Source organism: Notamacropus eugenii, chromosome 1 (genome assembly GCF_028372415.1).
Source record: "Notamacropus eugenii isolate mMacEug1 chromosome 1, mMacEug1.pri_v2, whole genome shotgun sequence".
Classification (NCBI taxonomy): domain Eukaryota; kingdom Metazoa; phylum Chordata; class Mammalia; order Diprotodontia; family Macropodidae; genus Notamacropus; species Notamacropus eugenii.
The window spans coordinates 369,497,447-369,523,356 of NC_092872.1; the positions used below are offsets into that span (position 1 = coordinate 369,497,447).

The 25,910-nt window shown below is 33.9% G+C and overlaps 1 protein-coding gene across 1 annotated transcript in view; it reads left to right on the forward strand.

Annotated features, from left to right (window-relative positions):
• NDFIP1 (Nedd4 family interacting protein 1) overlaps positions 1-25,910 on the forward strand; it is a 48,830-nt gene that overhangs the window by 3,720 nt on the left and 19,200 nt on the right. The window contains exons 2-3 of the mRNA XM_072630624.1: positions 19,187-19,274; positions 23,364-23,494. Of these exons, the coding sequence (XP_072486725.1) occupies positions 19,187-19,274; positions 23,364-23,494 (219 nt within the window). The remainder of the gene's footprint in view (positions 1-19,186; positions 19,275-23,363; positions 23,495-25,910) is intronic.

Here is a 25,910-nt window from a genome sequence, read left to right on the forward strand (position 1 = left end):
CTTTGGTAGTTTATCTTGCAGTCACCTCTTTTTTCACCTTCAGCTGCTGCAATCCTAGCTGAGGCCCTCATTACCTCTTGCTTAAATTATTGTAATAATATCTTAACTCTTTCCCCACATCTTGTCTTTTCTTTTTCCAACCCATTCTTCATGTGCGTTCCAAAAGATTCTTTCTAAAGAATAAATCTAACCATAACTCTGGTCTAACCAGATTGGTCTAACGAGTGCTCTTCTCAAAAAGTTGCCTGCAGTTGGATAGATCAGCTTAGGTTGACATTTAAGTCCCTTCAGAATCTGACTCCAGCCTATCTTTTTCAGGCATATCTACCTCATGTCTTGCTCTTGTCACACTGGACTACTGTCTGTTCCTTGACCTTGACCTGCCTGGAACATAATCGTTCTACATCTCTGCTTATGTAAAATCGTTATCTTTCAGGGACCAGTTAGGAGCCAAGGGTTCCCATGAACCCTCTCCTTTTCCCCCTTGCTCCAAGTTCCCTTTCTCATCTGTCTAGTACTTTGTCTACATCACTCCTCTGCCATATGCCTTGTGTCATATTTTTTTGTGTATATCTTATCGTCTCTATCAGATTGAAAACTCCTGGAAAACAGGGACTTAAAATTTTATATTGGAGAATCTCAGGATTTCTTCAATATGTATCAACAGAGAAAAGCTTGTTTACTGATCCTCAGATTATAATTTTTAATTGAAGCATAAAACAGGGAGATACAAGCTTACTAGAAGTGTTCTTGATTTTCATGAATGTTGTCTTGCACAAAATTCATGAAGTCATGTGCAAGGTGGCACTTGAACTGAGTTTTGAAGGAAACATAACTAGGAGGGGAACCCTTTCCAGGAATTGGACACAGGCTAGGGCACCTAGATGTAAACAAGTGTCTTGTTCGAGGAACAGCAAGAAGGCTGGACTATACAGTACAGTACAGTCTGTGGAGGGGAATAATGGGATTGATTGGGGGCAGTTTATGAAACGTTTTAAATACCAAGTAGAGGAGCTTTCATTTTATTCTAGAGACAGTAGGAAACCTTTGGAGTTTGAGAACAAATCAGTTTGACAGATTTGTAAAGGATAGAGCGGATAGTAGTTGCACAGTAGTCTAGCTAGCAGGAGATGAGGGCCTGAATTGTAAGTAAGTAAAGAGAAAAGGGGGATGTATGTTAGAGAAGTTGTGGAGATTAAAAATGACAAAGTTCGACAACTGTGGATTTATGGGGTGAAGAAGAGTGAGAGTTGATCATAATGCCAAGGTGTTACTCTTGATAGAAATAGGAAATTGAAGTATTTTTGAGGTATTTTAGAATCTTAGCACAGTGTCTCATACATTTCCATTACTTAATAAATATTTGTTGAGTTTAACATATTCTCATATTATTCACTTATAATAATGTCTTTGTAGGTATTTGCAGATTTGGCAAAAAGAAATCAAGTTTGCAATAAACTGTTGAGTTAAACAGTTCAACAAATATTAATTTTTTTTGGCAAGTCTTTCTGGCTTATAAATGAATTCATGTGTGAACTAGGGAAAGAATGTATTCACCTTCTCAGAATGGGATTAGTGTGGTGTGATTAGGATGGGGTGCAGATCATGTAGTAGTTTGTGCATTTATTTAATAACTTTTATGGTGTTTCTCTCTGGCTTGTTAATGAGCATATGTGAACCAAGGAAAGAAAACATTCACCTTTCTCATAATACTACCAGTATGGTGGTTAGGTTATTGCACCAGGTAGACATAGGAGATGTTACAGGACAGAATATTACAAATTTGATATAGTAGATGGATATTTGCATATTTTATTAGTAATTATATTTTAAGTTTTATGCCATACTATTTTCCTGAATGTTCTATAAAAATATAGTGTCTTGCACATAGTAGGTTTTTAATTTTTGTTTGAATCAAAAACGTTCACTTGCTTGGTATATTAAGAGCCTATTTTGGCCTAGGGGGATGCATCAACTTTGAAAATAAAAGACAAAAGCTGGGCAAATCTTTGCAGTAGAAAAGTTGATTGTAGTGAGAATTATTTCCTAATTGGATGTTAGATTTTAAGCCATTTTTACCACATGGTGAATCCCTGTAGTCAAATCATTTCTCTTGAAAGTAATTAGCTTTCTGTTGAGTTTTGAGTTTTGTGTATCTGCAAGCAATAGTGTTTTAACTCCTTTGTATAAGAAAATAACCCTACTTACGAAGTTACTAAGCCACTTACTGAGTTTTTTTCACGGTTAGTGATGATTTTGTGTAGTTTTATTGTCCCTTCCTTACTTTAGTTTTCTATGTTTAGAGGAGAACTGATTGATAAAGATCTTAGTTGTAGCCAAGGTGTCAGGCAAATCAGCTGGTTGATGTAGGATTCAAAACCAGAACTTTAGGCTCATCATTAAAAATCATGCTCTAAACTGAAGTAGTATGCATAGAATTGTCTGGAGAAAAAAAATAAGGGTAATCCTCAAAGGTAATTTTGCATTTCTGAATTCTTTGTTTTCCTTACTTGTCTTATTTAATTAGGGGAAAAAATTAAAATTGCCTTGAAAATTGCTTTGTTATTCTTTAAAAAAAAAAGAGGTCCTGAACTTATATATAGCTTCCTATTATATTTTTATGTTTAGTTCTTTAAAGTATTGGTTTCACTTTCCTTAATTGATTATTGTTATTTTATCCTTGAACAAAACTATAATGACCCCACATTCTTTGGGAAGTAGATGGTAGTCATTTTGATAGCTATTCTTTCGAATTGTTAACAGATTAAATCCTTAGTGGTACTTTAGTTCACTTTAAAGCAGTTTTTTCCAGTAGACAAGAAATTTAGTGAATTGTAGTCTATCAGGGTTTTTATATTTTTTTTAACTTTTCAACCCTTGTATTTAGCTTAGTAGAAAAATAGCATATATTACTATATTTGTACTCAGCTTAAATTCGTAAAAGATTTTAATATGCAGTTCCTTGAAAGATGCAACAATAGGTAACTGTATTTGAAAATGTGATGATTATTAGTATCGAGTGAGACATAAAACTGGGATTACCTTAACAAAGGTAATTGCTTCTGCTGTGGAGGATTGAATCAGGGTAGAATCCAAATAAAAACAGAATTCCCTGTAGATCTGGTGAGGTATATGGTAGAATGACATTGTGTTGCTTGCTTCAAGCCCAGGAACATTAAAGGTCCTCCTAAGTGACATACATAATCTTTCTAAAGAATATAACCTAATTATTCGTACAGGAAAATTCCAAGTGGGTGAAGCGTGCCAGTTGTCCAGATGATCATGTGCATTTGGATGAACAACTCATAGAGCTGGTCCATTAGTACATGTAACTTCAGCCAAATATTACATATGGACAGTAAATGGATTCCCACATTGGATATAAGGAAAGAGAAAAGACTGGATTAAATTTGGGAAATTCATGGTGTTTTTAATGATCCCATATTTCTCTTTTTAAAAGGCTCATTTTTAAACCACAGTATTTTTTTGGTAATGAGTCAGCACTGGTATAAATCATGGGATATTGTAGTCTCTGAAGAATTAAAATATGGATCACCAAAGGACGATGGAGGAGATAAATAGGTTGCAGCATATTATTCATGAAGAATTGTTCAGAAGAGACAGCATTTAAGAAACCAAAACGAAGAAAAGAAGATTTTGGTCTAGTTAAGTAGTGAGAGTTAGGGAGTAGGAATAGATTAATCGATAAATTGAGCCCCTACCATGTACTTCCTATTAATTTTTAAAAGTTAGATCTTCCTGGTTCCTTAAGTTTGCAACCTCAATATCATCTTCAACACACTGTCACTTACCTTACATATTCAGTCAATGGCTAAATCTTGTCATTTTTTTCTCCATAACATCCCTGGGATACATTTTCTCTTTTCTCATACAGTCACTACTCTTCTTCACTCCTGCATTACCTTTCACCTGGATTATTTTAATAGGCTTATAATTGATCTCCCAGCCTCAGGTTTCTCCCTGCTGCAATCTGTCCTTTACTCTGGTGGTATCAAACTCATATAGAAAGAAATGATCTCTATGGGCAGCATATTGGCTTAGAAAACCACAAATTAATATTATCTGTGTTGTGTTGTATTTTAGTTTATTTTGTTAAACATTTCTCAATCAAGCAGAATTATTTATTCTTAATATTTATTTAAAAACTTTTTTTGAGTTCCAAATTCTCTTCCTCCCCTTCCCATTGAGAAGATAAACAACATGATGTAAATATTACATGCAAAACATAGCTCCATATTAGCCATGTTGCAAAAAAAAAGTGAAAAGCAAGAAACATAGTGAAAAAAAGCATGCTTCAATCTGCACTTGTACTTTATCAGTTCTCTCTCTGGAGGTAGATAGCATTTTTCATCATCAGTCCTTTGGAATTATCTTATATCATTGTCTTGATCAGAGTAGTAAAGTCTTTCTCAATTCCAATATTGCTGTTATTGTGCACAGTGTTTTCTATTCACTTCACTTTGCATCAGTTCATATAAATCTTCCCAGGTTTTTCTGAAAACATCCTGCTAGTCATTTCTTATAGTACAATAGTATTCCATCAGAATCATATACCACAGTTTGTTCAACCATTTCCCCAGTTGCTGGGCATCCTTTCAATTTCCAATTCTTTGCTACCAAAAAAAGAATTGCTACAAATATTTTTGTATAGGTCCTTTTCCCTTTTCTTTGATCTCTTTGGGATATAGACCTAGTAGTATTATTGCTTGGTCAATCACAGTTTTATAGCACTTTGGATATAGTTCCAAATTGTTCACCAGAATGGCTGCACCAGTTAACAACTCCAAAACCAGTTTTAGTAGTGTACCTATTTTTTCCATATCCCTTCTAAAACTTATTTTATTTTTCTGTCATGTTAAGCAGTCTGATAGGTGTGCCAATTATATTTAGATCTTGTTCTACAACACTTGGGAGTTTAGTGGGCTGAGATTTTAACACCTCTGCTCTACACAACTGCCAAACTAATTTTTCTAAAGCCTTTTTTTGACCTGGCAAGCCAGAGTGTAAATAACTTTCTACATATTACTGTAGAATCTTGCTCTACTATGATTTTTTTGCCTTTTTTGCATTATGTACCCCTTTGACAATCTGGTTAAACCTATGGACCCCTTTCTCAGAATAATGTTTTTGAATGTATAAAGTAAAAATGTATGGGGTTTCAAGAAACCACTTATATTGAAATACAGTTCTCAAAATATTAAAAAAAAAAAAGAAAGTCATAGATCCCATGTTTGTCCTGCTCATTCCTCACCCAATATTCCATTTCCTTTTTCTATACCTTTGTACTAGCTGCTCTTGTGCTTGAATTGCTTTCCCTCCTCATCTCTGCCTCGTAGAAGCCTTGACTTCTTTCAAGACTAAGTTCAAATGCCACCTTTTGAAATTCATGAAACCTTTTCTCAGCTGCTAGTGTCTTTTTCTCTAAGGTTACTACCTTCCATCCACTCTGTGGCTAATACATGCTGTTTCTCCTCAAGGAGAGGTTTTGCTTTTTTTTGCTTTTTCTTTGTCTTCCCAATATTTTGCACTTTTGACTGGCATATTGTAAATGTTTTTAATAAATGCTTATTGATTAGGAAGTGGAGATGAGGGAAGGAATGGTTTCAACATAATGTCAAGAGATATGGAAAAGGTCACCAGAACATTAGTTGGATTCCTTCCTAGAAGATTTAGGGATAAGATTTTCATAGGATGGGAAGCTGTGTAGATGTGATTTAAGATTGGAGGAGTTCCCACCCAGTCCATTAGAAGGGGTAATCACATAGTTTCTTGGAGGAATTAACCAGTCCATTGGAAGAGTACCCACATTTACAATATCATTGGATCTATCAGCTCTTTTTGACTGTACCTTTGACCTCATCTAAAGGCAGTCAGATATCACCCAATGTCTGTTGCTGTTACGTTTAGGGTTGCCTTATTTTTCTAAGCAGTATAGCTAGTTAAAAGTTTCAAATGTTAACTAAAAGTGCTGATTAGGATCAAGGACATTTTTAGTAAAATATTCACCAGTTGGTTAAAACAGTCCCTTCCCCTTGTGCAATATTTATCAGTCCACCAGTCAATATGACACATTTTTTTTTGGCCTTGCTCTGTTTTTTGGTATAATATTAACAGTCAGTAGTTAAAAGAAACTCAACCAATATATTTAATCAAGAAGAATATTAAGATATGTTAGAAAAAAACTTGAGACTATTGTGGATTAGTGGATCAAGAGCTAGTTTTGAAACCAGGGATTCAAGTCCTGTTTATGACATACTGGCTGTGTGATCCTGGGTAAATTACTTAACCTCCTAGTGCTATATGCAGCTCTCTAAGACTGAATTGCGGAGAAGATGCTGACCTTAATGGGTTTCCATGAGGAGGTATCTAATTAATGAAGCCAGTCACATGTCCAGTCTATCCCTGCCAACTTAATTTTATATATTAATGTTTGGATGCGTTTTGGGACTAATTTTGGGACTACATTTATAATCTAGATAGAAATCTTTGGGGAATATATGAAATTCAGTAAATAAAATTCTTAGCAATTTTATTGAAGTTTTTGCTATATGTTTTATTCAGTGTTTTGAGTTCTGAATTTTTTTCTTTTACTAAATTGCATTGAAATTGTGTTCTAAGTAAGGTTCCTTCAGAGCTGACATTCTATGTTCACAGGACCCTTCTAGCACTGTTTTATCTTCCCAGAAAACTTAGTAGCTGTGTGATCTTATGTAAAAAATCACTTAACCTCTGGCTGCATCTGTTTCCTTAACTGTAAAATGGGAATAATAATAACACCTCCCAGAGCTGTGAGGATCACGAGATAATATTTTGAAGTGCTCAGGACAATGCCTCAAACATAGTAGGCACCCATATAAATAATAGCTGTTATTCGCCTTTCTTCTCCTTGGGACCCTTCCCTCCCAAAGTTCTGCATTTGGGGAAACATATTTAGTTCTAACGAATGCCTTCTTGGAACAGGTGTTTTGGAAGGAAGCTTGATGACTTACTATTCTGAGGGTTGTTTGCATTTGAATTGGCTTTGGAAATTTCAATGAGGAAAATATCAAGATTAAGTATCTCAAAATTTCTAGAGAACTAACATTTTCCAGATGACAAGCTAAGGATTCCTGCATGAGGTATAGATTGGCTAGATGACCTATAATGTCCCTTTTAGGTCTGAAATTTTATGGTTCTGATAGTAATAGCTATCTGACATTTATGTAACATTTTATGGTTTATAAAATAATATACACTCTCTCATTTGATCCTCACAATAGGTCTGTGAGGAAAATAATCGTTTTCATTTTATAACTGAGACTGAATTAAGTGTCTTGTCCAACATTACCCAGAAAATGACTAGGTTAAAATTTGAATTCAGTTCACAAGTTAGTTAATCTGTATGGGTCTTTGTTTCCTTATATTTAAAATAAACAAAATAATGGAAAAGGTCTTTGTAGTGTGTGTTTTATAAAACTTATTTTGAAAGCATGAAAGTGGTGCTTTTTGGGAAGAGTGGTGATATAAGAATATTATGGTTCTGAGTCTTGTTTAGAGTCTTGTAAAAAAAAGTAATTTAGTTTCAAAGAAATACATAATAAATCTCATAAACAGAAACATTTATTAGTAGTTAGAAGCAATAAATTGGAAATTATTTTTCAGTTTCTCTAGTTTCATTTTTGTAGAAGGAAGGATTGCAATTTCATATCCATATTGATTTTTAAACATTCTTGGCCCTGTACTTGTCTTCCTGAGATTTTATTTTTAGAAAACTCACCCAGTACTATGGTAACAGAACACAGACATATGATTCAGAAAGGGTGATCTGCAATCTTATTCAATCTTGTGCGTCAGGAGTAAGAGACTGCAGTAAAATTTTGTTCTTGTACAGCTGACGTGGAATCTAAATGGTGTAGTTAAAGTATGCTTAAAATCATTTCCACTTGGTTATACTAATATGTAGGTAAGCATTAGCTATGTGAGATATGTTTTTATTAGCCCTGTTTAATTAGGTGAATGAATTAACATAACTAATAGCATTTTGAGAATTGAGTTCATGAGTTGGAGTAATATTGATAGAATTCTAGCCAAAATGGACAACTAAGTGAAAGAAAAAAAAGGAAGTGATTGGCCATTATGTTATCATCTCTAATTGTTAGAGTGGTTAAAAGCATTTTGATGATGTATATATTTTAATGTTAATGTTTAAAGATTTTTTAAAGTCTTAACTAACACTTTGCCTTCTGTAAATATATAACATGAAAATCTATATATGGTAATTGTATTCTAATAAACCTCATCAATTACATATGTATGTTTGTATATATATATAATTTATATATGCACATATTTTATTTACTTACACATATTTAAAATTAGTCCTGACTACCTTTTTATCTGGCAATAAAATTATTTAGTTATTCCTGGAAAATTCTATGATTTAGATTTTTTTCAAAGCTGTTTGAGAAACCACCACTTATGAACCTTCAGTCCTTTTGACTGAAATAAACAATACACTCTTTAGCTTGTTGTATAAAGATTTTCACAATTTAACTCCACCCAAGCTGGTATTCTTGTTTTTCCTTGAAATTGGCATTCTGTCTTCCACCTCTATCTACCTTTGCGTAGATGCAGAGGTTCCCAAACTTATTTGGCCTACTGTCTCCTTTAAAAAAAAATTATTCAGTGCCCTCCCTTGAAATCTTGTAACTTTTTAAAATTTACATCATTTCAAAAATATATATAATATATTTTTAAAAAAGATACAAATTTAATAATTTATTGTAAATTTGTGGGTTTTTTCTTTCATTGAAATTTTGATGATACAATAGTGTCACGTAACCATATAATATTGTATTGTAGAGAAGTCATTACACGTACACATTCCTGCCTATGCATGCTGGACTTCCCGACAATGTGCAACACACCTACCAACACTTGCTTGTTAAGAACTGTCCACGAACTTGACCATGGATTGGTTATAAACATGCATTTTGTGTGTTTATTTGGAAAATAATGTAATCACTAAGACTTTAATCTGTTACACAGCAGATGAAACATGTATGAATTGTTTTTCCAGAATTTCTTATCTTTCCTTATGCTTCCCCTGCCACTTTATTTTTATTCAACACCCCCCAATTGCTCTGGAGGCTACTGCTGCCACCCAAGCCTGGACTGCCCTTTTCACTAAAACTGCTTAGATTCTAACTTCATTCAGAACTCTTAGCTCATATGACAGCCCTATACAGGAATTCTTTCTTGATCCTGCTAAATCTTAGTGATCTCTGTCCCTTGAAATTGTCCTGTATATACATCTTATTTGTAAGCTGGACTGTAAACTTAAAATGTAAATCCTTGAGTGCAGAGAGTATTTTGTTTTTGTCTTTGGCAAAAAACCGAGACAATGGAGTGTATTGAATGGAAGTTGTACTTAAAATAAAGGAAGATTTGGGTTCATCTATATAAATACTAGCTGTGTAATTCTGGACAAATCACTGAATTTCTCAGGGCTCTAGGCAGCTCTTTCTAAGACCTACGTTGATAGCAGGGGTTTCCTCACCTAGGAGTTACTAACACTAATGAAATTTTAAGTCTGGGTCCTATCCCTTCTATCTGTTTTGTAGTCCTCAGAGCCTAGTACACTAGTGTCAGTGCCTTGAGTGTATTAAGTGTTTAATAATGGTTGGATTGGATTGGAAAATGAGGTGTAAAAGAGAAGGAAAAGGTTAGAAAGGAGGATTTAAATGAAACATTTTCTGTATGCTAAGATAATTATGGAGGTATTCCAGGAAAATGTGCTTATAGCTATTACCCTAGGTCCTTTGCTTTGTCCTTGATGCTGTAAGCAATAGCTTGGAGGGAACTAGTATGGAAAAAAATCTGTAGTTCATTATAGCATTCTTTGGGCTTGTTCTTGGAGGGTCTCAAAATCTGAGTGATTCTTTTTCCATATCCAGAAACACTTTACTTGTAGGAGTAAGAGTAACTTAAGAGTACATATTTTGATTGGGTATTCTTTTCCTAATCCTTCCCTGAGGATGTCAATAGGTGACATTGGCATTAGTTTTTGGAATACTTTAAAATTCTGTATTTATTTTAAAATTTTACTTTGGCTGAATATGTAATTTATCTTAATGTTTTGATATCATCAAAGAATTAGAAATGCATGTTATAAATTTCTTTTGAGGTTATTTTAATTTAGATAATTTTTTATTTTATTACACTTCTTGTTAATTATATTGTTTTGTTACTTATATATTTATTGTTATTACAATTCTAGTTAAAGGAGATGTTCCTTAGGATATTCTACTTTTAACATTTGTATGAAATAGTTTGCATGTGAAATGTTCAAAAACATTTAATAATTTTATTAATTTTAAAAATTTAAACACCTACACAGTAGGCATTGTGTTATTTATTTTGTAGCAAAATTCATAGAATTAAAAAGCCATTTATTAAGTTGCTGAAAGATTTGTGAAAACATTTTATCTGAAGGTAAATTAAATCAGTGAAGCAAATAATTTCATTCTTAAAGCCTCCTTATATGTCAAGAATTTAACTTGTGTGTTCTCTCTTAATTTTTAGAGGCAGGAAAATCAGGATTCAGTTGCTGCCTCAGACATATCCTAGTTATGTTCCCATGAAGAAATTATTATCCCTTGCCTGGGTCTCAGAATCACAATCAGTCAAGAAGAGTTTATTACTGTTTTACCATGTGCCATATACTGTGCTGGTATACAAAGGAAAAAAACCAGTCTTTGCTCTTAAGGAGTTTACGTTCAAATGGGAGGAACAACACATATTTAAGTCAGTGTATCCAAGATATGTACAAAGTAGATGAAGAGGTCATCTTTGAGGAAGTAAGTAGCAGCTGAGTGGATTGTGAAGGGTCTCCTCTAGCAGGTGGTGATTGAATGGTCTCAGATTCAGAGAAAAATGGGACTTCAAGAAGCTATCTCATCCACACTTCTCATTTTACCTATTAGGAAACTGAGACCCGTAGGAGTTAAGTGACTTGTCCAGAGTCATGTAGGTGAACTATGAATCCAGGAGATGCTCTTTTCACTGAACCATACCGCTTACCTGTACTGCTGCAGTAACCTCCTTTGTTCTTCCTCTCTCAAGTCTTTCCCCTCTCCATCCTACATAAAATGCTTTAAAGTCATTTATCTGAATTGTGGGTCTGACTCTGTTACTCCAATTATTCAATAAATTCCTCTGTTTGGCATTTAAGGGCTTTCATAATCTGCCCTCAGCCTATCTTTTTAACTCATTACATATTACTGCTTGTACCTTCTGTGCACTTGAGCCAGACTCACCTCCTTATTGTTCCTCATATATGACGAAGTTTGGCTGCCAGTGTATCCCTGTAATGCATACCTTCCTCATCTCTTCTTTTTAGAATTTTTACTTTTAAAACTTTGCTCAAGTCCTACCAATGTGAAGCTTTTTTTTATTTTCTCCAGTTGCTAGTATGAATCCCCCCAAAACAAACGCAAAACTCCTTTACCTTACATTTATTCTGAATATTCATATTTATGTAAATGTCATCTTCCCCTCCCTACCCCCCCCCCCTTAGAATGGAAGCTTCCTGGGGTAAGAGCTGTTTCATTTTTGTCATTATATTCTTAGCACCTAACATGTTGTCTGGTATATGAAGCTCATAGGATCATAAATTTAGACCTAGAAGAGATATTTGGGGATTATTAAATCCAACACCTTTATTTTACAGATGAGGTAATTGAGGCCTACAGAATTTAAGGACTTGCCCAGGGTCACACAACTAATGAGCTCACTCTCAGGTCTTCTCTGACTTCCAAATCCAGTGCTCTTTCCATTACGCTACCCTGCTTTTCATTAAATTAGAGGTCATACTAGGTTTTTCCCCCACCTCACAGATATTCTTCTTAAGGGAACACACTGTCCTGTGTGCAGTATAACTTTTTTTAAAAAGAAAAAAGAACTCTTTTGCCCTTACAGTTTTGTAAACTAGAAAGTAACTCTTGAACATTTAAGTCTTTGTGGAATATGACATATTTAGAGATAGGTGTTAGCAAGACTGGGTGAATTTTGTTGTTTACATTTTCATTCAGGTTTAATTTTATTTATAAATTTCCATTTTATATAATGATAGCAGCAATACACAGGAAAGATTTATAAGAGCTTTATAACACTTATAAAACACTTTGTTATAAAACAAAGACTATGAACTCTTTACAACTTGCTATAGTAAATAAAAAGTTTGCAGAAAATTTACAATCTGTTGGATTTTTTTTCTTATTTACATATTTCAGTGTATACTTTACATTGGAACTGAAAATGTATAATATAATCTAAAAAAATTGTTCTTTTAAAGAATTTTTCTTAACCCTTGTCTTTTAAAAACCCAATCTTTCCTTCTCCCTAAAGAAAGTTAAAAGGGAAAAAAGGTATATCAAATGCCAGGTGGAAATTATTGGCCTACAATAATCATGGCAGTGTTAGTCTGTGTGAAAAATGATGATTCATTCTTCCTACCACATGAACCCTCATTTTTTTCGTTAGTGAACACTTAGATTTTGGTGATGAATTCAGAACATCTTTGTTCTGTACATGCAAGGAAAATTTTGTTTCATTTGCACTTAGTGGAAATTAGCTTAAGAGTTGTAAATATAATTAATATTTCCATGTACTAAAATAAATATAGAAAATAACTTTGGATTGTTAACTTTATAATAGTAAGACTCTTTTTTAGCCCTTTTTTGTTTTTTTCCTTTCTTTCAAATTGTTTTCTTTGAACTGTAATTTTAATTTTTGTTTCTTAAAAAATTGTGTGTTATTGTGAGGAAAGCTATAAATATTTTTTTGGTTCAGATGAGCAGGTTCTGTTGACTTTGAGGATATTTAATGTAAGATCTTCTACTACATTTAATAACTTTAAGGCCAACAGCTTAATTACATTTGGAAGTTCTGACTTTCTAGGAATCCTAATGAGATCAAAATTGTAGTTATTAGAAAGAGTGTTAAGTTTGCTTTAGTCAGCTGTGCTCATGGCTAATTTTTTTCCTTGATAGAATCCATTCTTGAAGGATAATCCTTCCTTTTGGTAGTTTGTTCCATTTTTCAATCATCCTTTTAAAGAAATTTATTCACTGTTAATTACCAGGGTAACTAACTGTTTTGTCCTTTAAGTATACAGTACTAAAGTGGGACTGATCCCCTAGAATGAGTATTCTCTCCAGTGGTGTGTATTGCACCTCATACACGATTTCTTATTCTTTGCAACTCTTGTCCATGTCGTCTTGTAATTCCTTCATATAAAGGATCTACCTAATATGCTGAAAGTCTGCCTTTATGTCTTTTAACATTAACTAGTGTGGCACACAGGCTTGGTTATTGCTCACTTTTGAAATGTGGCTAATCTTCCTTTTTCAGTTTCACATTTCTTGGTTAACTAAATCTTTCACACCAAATCATTTGTTAATATGCTGCAGTCTGTGTCCACCACATATTTCTTCATTGCCCATTTGGATCACTTGCAGTTTTGAATCTTTGGAAACTGTTGTGTTCCATAACTTACAGTTATATAGCATCATTGCAAGGATGCTGATGTTAAAAAGATGAGGTTTTGTTTCAGGGAGCAGTTTAGAGTCATTGAACATATTGCATTTTCCAAGTTGGAATCCTGTTCACTCCCTTCCTTTGATAGAATTCTGGGCCCAATCAGTATTACTTTTGAGAACCTTTGGAAGGTTAAGCTCTATACCATGATGAGACTATGGAATGGGACTTTTGTGGAGGATGATATGAGATAGATTTAGATCTGAAAGGAACCTTATAAATCAAGTACAACTCCTCATTTTATAGATAGAAGGGTCTGAGACCCAAAGGGATTAATTGAGTTGGCCAGTGTTAAATAGGTAGTAAAGTAGTGAAAAATGAATTTTAACTGAGGTAATTTGATTTCACATTTAATACTTTTCCCACAGCACCACTTTGTCTCTCTAAGGCGTAAAAGAGTTCCAAGGGGAAATTTTTAAAAGATGCTTTGTTTTAGTTGCTTTGAAAAGGCCTCTTCCTCCTTGTGCACAAAATGCCTCTTTGGGTTATCATTGAGAACTAGTGGAAGAAACAGTGAAGTGGGTGGAGCTCCTGCAATTGTGAGTAGAGCTTTAGTCATTTTTTCCTTTACTGCTGCAAAATGTTACATTTCATGTGTTGCCCAGTAACTTAGCCCACAAGTTTTTTTAATGATGTTTCAGCAAGTAATGAGGTTAGTTTCAGTTAATTTAAACTCATTGCTAAGATACGTAAGCTACATTAAGAATCAACTGCCTTAATCTTCAGTGTTGCAGAATAGGGTTTCGATGCCTACTTTAAAAAAAATTAAAAATGACTTTGCTATATCTTCTGCTTTTTGGAGAAATTCACTGATAAGACTGTGGTTTTTAGGAAATGAAGTGTATGTGGGAAAATAAGCATGTATTCAAGTTGAACACTTAGGGAAAAATTTTATCATAATCCCCCCCCCTTTTTTTTTTACATAAAAGGATGATAATGTGCTATTTTTGGCCTACTTATATGTAATTAATGCAAAAAACTTTTGTCATTCATAGTTGACTAGAGAAGCAATGTGGTTTGGTGGATAGAGCCCTGGATTTGAAATCAGGAAAACTTTTCTATCTGTGTGACTAAATCTTTGTGGGCCTCGGTTTTCTCATCTGTAAAACAAGAAGGTTGGACTTGATAGCCAAGGTTTCTTCTGATTCTCAATTTTATGTTCTTAGAAATAGTGGCGTGAATAAAGTATTACTTTTAATAGGTACCTTATTGAAATAACTGGTTTTCAATTTCTAAAATTAATAATATAATTTCTATTATGGTAAAAAAATTCTTTAGTAAAATAAGTGGAAAGGTAATTTTAAAAGTAATTTTAGAGACAGTAGTAACCTAGAAAACATTCATAAAAATTATTAAGTCTTGGGCGAGAAGTTGAAGACTTTAAAGGAACAGATATTATTTTCATGGTATCTATGCATCTCTACCAAGCTAGATACCATAGAGAATAGCTACAATATAGGAAGAATATCAGTAGAGAATTGCCCAGTAATTCACGAGAGACAAAATCTTATGCAGGTTAATAAGGGCTCTGTTCCTTGACATGCTGAATCTGAACAACACAAAGTTTAAAAAAGAAACAAGCAATTAAACTCAGGACCTCAGTTGTCTATTCTCATATTTACCAAGTATGAATAACAAGCAAGGTAAACTAACAAACATGGAGTAATGCTTCTCTGAGACCAGACTGAATGGGATGGGACTTAATATTGAAATAGTACTCTGGAAGGGCATATTTTACAAAAACTTATTTCATCATTCTTACTCAGAGGTGAGTAGAAGTGTAATGGGATGTATGATTAGAATCCTGGACTTGGAATCAAGAAGACATGGTTCAAATTCTGTGTGAGAACATGTACTGTATATTGTAGGCACTTGATTTCCCAGGGCCTTAGATTCATTATCTGTAAAGTGTGAAGGTTGGGCTCTTTCTTTAAAGCTGTCATCTCATGACCTATAGATAGGGAATTGATAGCCAAAAATTGTTTGTAAAATCTTGTGAATATAGATAGTTCAACAATTATATATACATAGTATTTCTTAATAAATGGGGAAGCAGTAGAGAGAAAAAACATTTTTAAAGAAGTTTGTTAAAATAACTGTAATCCTGAGACAAGATATTTAAGGATGAAACCAGAAGAAATATAAGATGGAAAAAAGATGTACAAACTTTTTAATGATGATTTCTTTTTCTCTACTATCAAGGAACTACATTTGTACTCTATAAAGAGAAATACTTCATTAGGAAACATTTTTCCAGATATATATATTGCTGAATATATGTTACAGTCCCAAAGTAGTAGGTTTTACGTATTAAGTTTTTGAGTTGTGCTTGTGGTATTTGATTTGATAATCCTATACTATGTGAAACTTGAATACCTTAAAAGGATAGTTTTATTTTCCTAAATTTATTTCTTATAGAACTTTTTACCTTTGCACTTAATCCTACATTCTCCTGTGTCATTCTTCCACTTTCTCACTTCACACCACCCTCTTTGGAGACAACATTTTGAGACAGAATCTGTGGTCACATTTATCTTTATCCTCCCATCCTTAGTGTTGTACCTTGTACATACTACATTTAGTAAATATTTGTTGAATTTGGATGAAATGGAGACACTAATCTCACTTTAGGGAGATTGGTCTAATTTCCATGGAAATGAACATTCTGTTATTTTTTCAGAAAGAAGACATGGAATTTTCTGAAGAGGTGAGAATATGTCTTCTTAGAAATCTCTCCATTTTTCAGTTGTGAGATAATCTATTTTTTTGTTTTAAAGGAAATTTCTGTCTCCTATAGTGAGTGGTGTTGAGTGTAAAATCTCCTTATTCTATGGACATATGTAGTTTTTAGTATTGTGCTGCTACTTGCACCATTTTCATTAGATGTAAATAATGAAATTTAGAAGCAACTTAGAACTTAATTTCAAAAATTTGACAATATTCTAGGATTTAGAACTGGAAGGGACCTCAAAAATGACCTCTTCTAAGACAGGGAGAGGTGGTACCCAAGTGGATAAAATTACATCTCTTTTGAAGTATTCAAATTCAGTATGCCCATGTTACCAAAAACTTAAAAAAAAATTGTTCTGTAGTCTTATTGCAAAAAGTAGAATTTAGGATGGGATCTTTCCCCTTGAAGGATTTTACAAGAATGAGAAAGGAAAGGTATGTGGAACTCTAGAATATCCTCTTTGCCTTCCTGGGACTTATTCCCTCCAGAGCTTGAAATGTTTGCCAGAATTGTGGACACTCACATGTTCTCACTGCAGTTTCATTAAGGTAACTAGTTGCATTTTCCTATGAAGGTTTGAGTCTTTGTATTCTATGGAGTTATTATTTTACATATAGATATTTTAATTGTTTTATAAAATTGATTATTGGCTAAAATTAAATAATTTAGGTATATCTTGACTTAAGGTTTAATGTTAGTTATGGGATCCCTGGCAATACTACCCCAGCAACTGATCCTGCTTACATCCCAGCCCTTACCACCATTATCCAGGGAAGCAGCTCTTGTGGAAAAGTAGGCAGCTTTCTCCATCAACTGCCAACCCTCTGCCAGAGGACAGGCAAGCCTCGAGCTGAATCCTTAGCTATGATCCTGAATAGCTACTCCTGTGGTTATGTAGCCTAACTCAGGCTATAGCCTGAGCTACTGCCAACCCAGAAAGAAGATTCTTGCTACCAAAGTCCTTGGCACAATCAAATGGTTCAGCTTCAGAAAGGAATATAATTTTATAATGGAAATGACATTAAAGTACAAGCATTACCATGTGCTTTGCCACTATCCTAAGGATCTTGGGACTTTTCCATTTCATCATCTCATCTGCTGCAGAAACCTTCCACATGTGTTGTCTCTCCCCTTAGAATGTGAGCTCCTGAAGAGCAGGGACCTTATTACTTTTTCTGTCTGTGTCCTCAGTGCTTTGCACAGAGCAAACAATTAATGCTTCATTCATTAAAATGTAAATAGTAATTATATGGTTTGACTTATTATGAAAATTAGGTTTGTGTGCAAGAATTTGAAATTTGAAATTTGGTAACACTAGTTAGCACTTACATATTTGCATCTTGTTTTAAATGATCACATAGAGTGAATAGGAAATGGAAGATTGAGGTAGTTGCCTTTTAACATGTAGGTTTGGTTTTTCTTGCTATATTTAAGCTTTAGGTGGTATTGTTTTTCTGTAACATTTCAAGGTAGAATGTAAAAATATATGTCTCTTCTTAAGACTGGAGAACCAGCTTACTTGCATCAAGCATGTTGGTGTAGTGATAGGGAGGTCTTGCTTCTGAGTCAGGAGTTCAAGTCTCATCTCTGACATGTACTGGCATATGACCCTGGACAAATCACTTAACCTTGTAATACTCTGGATAGTTATTTAAGTTTGCACAGCAGTGGCTGAGCTTTGTTCATAAAGGAAGTTAATTCATAGTGGAACACTCTACTTCCATTTAAATCACAGGTTTGAGTCCCCCAAAATGTCAGTAAAAGTTGGGATTAAAGCTTTGATCCTCAAAAATCATTTCACTTTTACATAGAGTTAAACATATTCCATGGTCTCAGATTACATTCTTAATACCAGCCAGTTCATGAATCAGTACTGTTGGAAAAAAGGAAAACTGAATGGATGGCCTGTTAACTACATTGGAAAAACAAAACTTTTTTCTTATTCTAAGATGGTTACTACTCCCATCCATCTATAGTACATGTTTGAGATGTGTACTAAAAAGTTGGAGAGGCAGTGTGATATATTGAGTAGAGATCTGACCTTGGTTGGACCCCAGATCACGAACACCTTGGATTCCGTTAATGATCATACTAACAATAACATTTCTATAGTGCTTACTATGTGCCAAGTAGTAAGCATATGCCTGGCTTATTACCAGGTGCAAGGTGCTTTACAGTTATTATCTCATTAGATCCTCACAAGATATGGGTGCTGTTGTCTCATAAGGAAGTATGTGCTATCATACCTCATTTTAGAGATGAGGAAACTGGAGGAAAGAGAGGTTATATGATTTGCTCAGGTTCACATATCTAATAAAAGTCTGAGGCTGGATTTGAGCTCAGGTGTTTCTGACTCCAGGCCTACTGCTGTATCTACTAGTCTACCTAGCTGCCTCTGTTTGCTATGGGCAAGTCACCTAACCTCTTATCAGAATTGTTCATTGAAAAACAAGTGAAAGATTTACATTAGTAGAAGGGATATCCTCACCAGAATTTCCTAGTGAAAGCATAGATCTGGACAAAAAAAAAAGATCAAGTATTTTGAAAAACTTACTCTCATTGCCAGTTGCTTACTATGGAGTTTCATAGGTTATTCCATTTGTCAGATCTTAGCAGAATGCCTAAACTATTTGGGAATTATTAAAACATAGACTATTTTAAATATGAACAGTTGGTGTGGTGAACTTGAGTTGGAAAATATCCAAGCACAATGGTTTGCGTATTGTCTTATTTTCCTTAATTAGGCTCTCCAGTGAGAATGAACTATTCATTTAAGCACAGACTCTGTATACAGCACTGTCACTACATCAGAGAACTTTGAATTATCACATTTATTAAAATAAAATTTGTTTTCAGTTGCAGAACGAGGAAGAATCTGGAGAACCTGAGCGAGTTGTTAGTGATGCTCCTCCTCCCTACAGCAGCATCTCTGCAGAGAGTGCAGGTAACTGAGGCTGAACTGCCTCACTTTTTTCACTCCCCAGGGAATTTTCTTTTTTAATATATCTTCACAAATGATTGCCTTGTTACCTTTTTTTTTTTAAACTAGCCTAGTTTTTGTTTTGTTTATGACCCAAGGGGTGCACTTTTCCATTAGATAACCTTATTGCAGTTTAGTTTAGAGAAATATTTTCACAGGATTAGAGTTACACATAGAATTTCAAAATTAGAAGCAACCAGTTGATCATCTAGTTCAATATATACCTGGAGGAGAAATCCCCAGTTGACTATTATTGGTTCTTTAGAAATCTTGAAATGTTTGACCATGATATCTTCTTCCTTTGGTTCTCTGTCCTAGGATAGTGGTGTCAAACTCAAATACAGAGACTTCCTACAGACTGCATATTGACTTAGAAAACTACAAATTAACATTGTCTTTGTTGTGTTTTTATTTATTTCATTAAACATATCCCATTTACATTTTAATCTGGTTTGGTTCTGGCAGGAGTTTTAGGGAATTGCAAATTGGACTCCTCTGCCCTAGTTAGTTAAAATGCTTTCCTTGCATATATATCACCTCCAGGAAATCGTTCATTAGGAATAGACTTTGTTTTTTTCTTAGGCACAGAATTTTTTATTTTAAATAGTTGGAGAGGATATGTACAAAAACATTTATAGCAGCTTTTTTTGCAGTGGCAAAGAACTAGAAACTCAGGGAGTGTCCATCAATTGGGGAATGGCTGGAGCAAGTTATAGTATATCAACGATAGACTATTGTGCTTTAAGAAATGATGACGTAGATGATTTCAGAGAGACCTGGCAAGAATTGCATGAGTGACGCAGAATGAAGTGAGCAGAACCAGAAGAACAGTTCATAGAATAATAGTAATACTATAAATTCAGGTCACTTTTTAAAGACTTAACAGCTCTGAATGGCTAATTCCAAAGAAATTATTATAAAATATAAAATATTCTACCTGCCTTCTGTTAGAGGAGTGATGCACTCAGTGCAAAATGAGACATAGTTTGCTTTCGACATGACCAGTGCAAGTATTTGTTTTGTTTGACTATATATATATATATATATATATATATATATATATATATATATATATATATATATATATAGTCATATAGTTATGAGGGTTTTTTTTTCTTTTTTAAGAGAGGAGGGAAGAGTTGTAAGGGGAAAGTACAGATTTTTGTTAATTGAAAAAATAAATTTTTTGTTTTCATAGTTTGATTACTCTTGTTATTTATGATTCATTTATGAAATGGTACCCATTTTTAATGTCTGTAGCATTTAGGCTTATTAATGATACTTTTATGCTAATAAAATCTTAATTAAAAATTTGGGAGCAAAAATACAACTCACTGTTTGTTTCTTATGAGACTTTAAAAAGGAACAAAAGGAATCAAAACAATATCCAGTTTAACTTATACTGTATTCAACCTCTCACCTTCCCTTATTTAAACACTTCTTTTAGTTAAGCATATACATGAGGGGAATAGGTAAAGGAAATGTGTTGGTAGGGGCCTAGGCTAGAGCCTTAGTGTAGATACTTAGTAGATCCTTCCCCAAATAGGCTTAACTTGTAATCAGGTGTACACTTGGCTAGACAAGTACCTTCTACCCCACCTTTTACTTCACATTGGGATTGTGTAGGTTATGTGGAGTGTTTTCCTTGAAGTTATTATTGCCCACTCTGTAAGTAGATGGCCAGGTACTAATCCAGATTTCCACTTCTTCACTTTTATTTCTGCTGCCTTTTCTGCTGTGGTAGCTAACTACTTTAGTAACTGGGGAATTTACTAGCTGCCTTAATTTTGGAATGAGAGTAATGACTTACCTGGAATTAGGGGACAGGAAAAATGTTTGAATAGTGCTTTTTTTGCTAGCCTAATTAAATTTCTATTTATTTAAAAGAAGCAAAGCAAAATTGAGGCTCTCTGAAAAGGAACCAGAGGACCATGCTTTTTTTTTTTTCTTTTTGGTTTATAACTTCAAGCAATAGGGGTAAAATTTTCGGTTGGTTAATGAACAACTGGATTCTTAATTTAGAGAGTAAAAATCTTTATCTTGACTATCTGTAATCTTTAGAGGATAAATTGTTCTGGACAACTGAGTTTTCTGAATGGATTAAAATTTACTCCTTTCAGTACCAACTCATTTTAAAATTTTAACTATTTTGACAGGAAATATTTCCAAAATGCAGTGAGTGTATTTTATCCTTTTCTTGATAACTTAGGGTCTTTGTTATGAATGTAAGTTAGTGACTTCTGCTATGATGCAGTCATGCCCTCAATCATTTTTGAGGTATGAAGGGCTTTTTGCCCTTCTCAATATCTCAATACTATTCTACTTTTTGTGTTCTTTGGGCTCTAGCATATGGACTTTGAGATGTTGGCTTGTTGCAGTGCCAGATATACTTGATAAATATTGTTGGTTTAAATGTACAATAGAATTTAAGGTAATATGAATCATTTTGTTTAGGTGTGTTAAATGGATTCCAAATGCGTTCCATGTCTTTTGGAATTGGAAGCAGATTTTTCATAAAGGCTCTTTATTTTTATAACTTCTTTCTTTTTTAGATCTCAGAGAATCTTAGTTCATCATTAAGACATCAAACAGTATTTGATTATCGATTTGGCCTTTTATTTTAGGTAATATTATGGCTTTTTGTAGAGAAAATCTGTAGATAAATTTCATTGAACTTGGCATAGCTTTTTTAGACATTTTAAATTGTTGTACATTTTAAACATGTTCTTAGCACTATCTGTAGAAGTAGAATAATTTTAGATTAATTTATAAACAAATTATAAGTTTGTTTTAAAAATATTCTCTTTTATGGATTGTATCTTCAGGTAGAAAAGAATAGCTTATAGAAAAACATAGAGATAGTTTTAAAAATGTCAGTACAATAATGTAAGAGCTTTATAAGCTGTATGTGTCTTGAAACTGTATAGCTTTTCTAATTTCAATAAAGCATGAGAAAATTAAAAAGTAGGAAAATTTAATCTTTATGAATTGTAGGACATTTTCATTCGCTACAGGATATTGTAGGAATTTAATTAAGAAAGCATGAATGTAGGGAGAGATTAAGATTTTTTAAATAGATGTTTTTTCTTTGAGCTTTTGACAATAGGGGGCATTGGTCATGAAGTTTCTCCTTTTAAAGAGAGAAAAGAAAGATAATTGATATTATGCCTGGATTCTGAGCCTATTATCAGCAATTTTGCCAATGTATTAACCATGTCAGACATGTCAGAATGTGATAGGTTCATAGATTTGGACCCTGAAGAGACCTCAGAGGTCATTTATTCTAGATACTTCTTTTTCAGATAATAAAACTGAAGCCTATAGAGTTTCTTTGTTTTTTATGAGGTCCTTACAAGTATTAATAAAAGAGATTTGAGTCTAGGTCTTTTGATTCTTAAGTGATATTAGTCTGTTTCCTTATCTATTGTGATGGTGATAGTACTAATTTCATAAAATAGCTGTATGGCACAATGGAAATGATGTTGGATTTGGAGTCTGAAGATCACTTACTGCCTGTGTGACATTGGATAAACCCCTTGATCTCTCAAGTGCCTCAATTTCATTATCTGTAAAATGAGGGAGTTGGATTAGATGACTTCAGAAGTCTTTTCTATCTCTAAATCTTTTATCCAGTAATGACTTCTCGTAATAATAATGATGATGTGTATGCCTACAGCTAACAACCTTACTATGATAACGAATTTTACTTTTAATTTTAAAAAATCAGTTATTTCTTAATTGTAATAGAAGAGAAACCATAATCTTCTAAAAAAATCTTTTCTTTTGTATGTGATGTTTCTTTTATGCATCAGGTTAGCTTGTTAAATGTTTCTCTTTAAGAAAATTTTGAAAATATACAAATGACAGTGGAAGGAGTTTACCTAAAAACATGGCAGCAAAGATAGTCTTAGATTCAAAATTTATTTTTGGTAATTGACAAAGAAGTCATTTAAAAATCATACCTATTGAGAAAATGCATGGCAAAAGCAATAAATAATCTACCTTAAGCTCCTTTTCTGTATGTGATTTTTTTTTTTTAACCTTTCTCTACAGCATATTTTGACTACAAAGATGAATCTGGATTTCCTAAGCCCCCTTCTTACAATGTGGCTACTACATTGCCTACTTATGATGAAGCAGAAAGGACCAAGGCTGAAGCTACCATCCCCTTGGTTCCTGGGAGAGTGAGTATTGGACATGACATAATTAATGATTGTTGTATAGGACTTAACATTTGTTTAGTTATTTATTGGATATGAGGACAGTGATTACTGAAAAACTAGTGATTTTAAAAGAATGATGTACTTTTAAAAAGAATGCACTTTCATCTCTTGTTATTAATAATGAAGTAAAGAACAGATGGAGAAACCAACCTTGGGAACTTCTCTTTTGAATTAAACTTTCACCAAAAGGGAAGAAATGGCAGCTGGGCTAGAAATGATGAGTATCTTTGGAGGATATGATTAGTCCATCCTCTCTAGTTTTTGATAGAGAAGGAAAGAAAATCTGATCATATTCTGATGCCTACTCTAGATTTTGAGTAATCAGATTTCAAAGGATACAGAAGAAATATAGAATCTGAAGTAGTAAAATTATTCAGGAGCAGTAAGCCCAGGATGTGGGAAATGCTTAGTGGTGAAATTTGGAAGATACAAAGGGGAATGCTTTCAACAGAGGAATAATGGGATGTCTGAAGAGACTGATATTAGTACACAGAACTACTTACCAACCAATCTAAATTTAAAATAAAATTTACAGAAGAATGCAATGTCTAGAAAAAGTGAAATGTACAGTAAATAGAACAGGTGACATAATGAATATGAAAATATGGCACAGTAAAAATAGTGTCAGAGGTCCTCAGTCTCAGAATGAGCCGAAGCCAGACAACTAAGAATCATCATTGTCATCTTCCCCTTCTCTTCCTTCTTCCTTCCTTCTTACTGCAGAGCTGTTCTAGTCTATTTTTTTTTCCTGCCAAGGGGAACAGATTTTATACTGAAGATTATGCAGCAAAAGTGACCAACAAGGAATTGATGACCCCAAATAAGGAGAGAGTCTAGCCAACCATGATGTATTCCAGTTACCTAGTTCAGATAAACTACATTCTCAGGTCCTGAAAGAATTAGCAGATTGATTGCCGAACCAGTATATATTTGAAAGATCACAGAAAAATGAAAGTGGTACTGCAAAAATAGATGTCATGATGTTCAAAAAGAGGAAGAGAACAGACTATATTCCAGTGTGTTTGACTTTAATTCCCAGGAAAATTCCAGAACAGTTTAGTAAAAGGGTGGTTGGGGAACATCTAGACAAGGAAGTGGTGATAACAAGTAGTGAGCCTGGTTTCCTTGAAAACAACTCTTGCCAGAACTAATTTCCTTCTTCAGTGGGATTCCTGAACTAGTAGATAAGGGGAATACAGTGGCTATGGGTTAATCTAGATTTTTAGTAAAGTTTTTGATAAAATATTGCATGCTGTGCGTATGGAAGAAGATGGAAGAATATGGATTAGACAATAATACAGTCAGACAGAATCAGAACTCATTGGAATCAGACCTGTACCCAAATGGTTGTTAAAAGTTCAGTGTCACTGGGTAGGATGTTTCCAATGGAGTACTCTAGGAATCCATGTTTAGCCCTATGCTGTTTAACATTTTTATTATTAAATAAAATTTATATTTTATTGGATAAATTTTCAGATGATACCAAGCAGTGCATAACAGAGTCAGAATCCAAAAGAATTTTGATGAGTTAGAGCATTGGGCTGAGAAAGAGAAATTCAAGAAGGATTGCTAAAGTCTTGTTTTTGGGTACCAAAAAAAATTAACTTTACAGGTATAAGATAAGAGGAAGCATGGTTATATAGCAGTCGAAAAAAAATCTGGAAGTTTTAGCGGACTGCAAGCTCAGTACGAGTCAACTATAATGTGGCAGCCAAAAAAAAGAAAAGAATGGAGGCTTAGATTGCATAATTTCCAGGAAAAGAGAGGTGATAATCTTACAGTATTCTGCTTTCATTAGATGTCATTTGAAGTATTGTATTTTAGTTCTGGATACCACATTTTAAGAGGGACATTGGTGACTTATAGAGTATTCAGAGGTAGACAAGCAGGATAATGAAGAGCCTTGACCCTGTATCATATGGGGATCAATTGAAGGAACTGTGCATATTTAACTTGGAAAAGAGAAGACTGGGGCAGGGAGGAAGAGAGAGAGAGAGAGAGAAAGAGAGAGAGAGAGAGGGAGAGAGAGGGAGGATGGCCAGATGCGATCACTTGTCTTCAAGTATTTGAAGGGCTGTCTTGTGGCAAAGGGAATAGACTTGTTCTGTTTGGCCTCAGTGATCAGAACCAGGAGCAATGATGATCCTGCAAAGTGTGAAAGCTGCAAAAAAGACAAATATGAGCTTGATGTCAATAAAAACTTGTTAAAGATCAGAGGTGTCTAAAAATAGAATGGGCTGCCTAGGTAAGTGAGATCCTTCCTTGGAGATCTTCAAGCAGGGTAAGTTACAGTGGAGATTCCTTTAGTGTATGGATTAGGACTTAGTAGCCATCTCTCAAATTCTATAATTCCATGAAGCTGTTAAGGCTGTTCTTT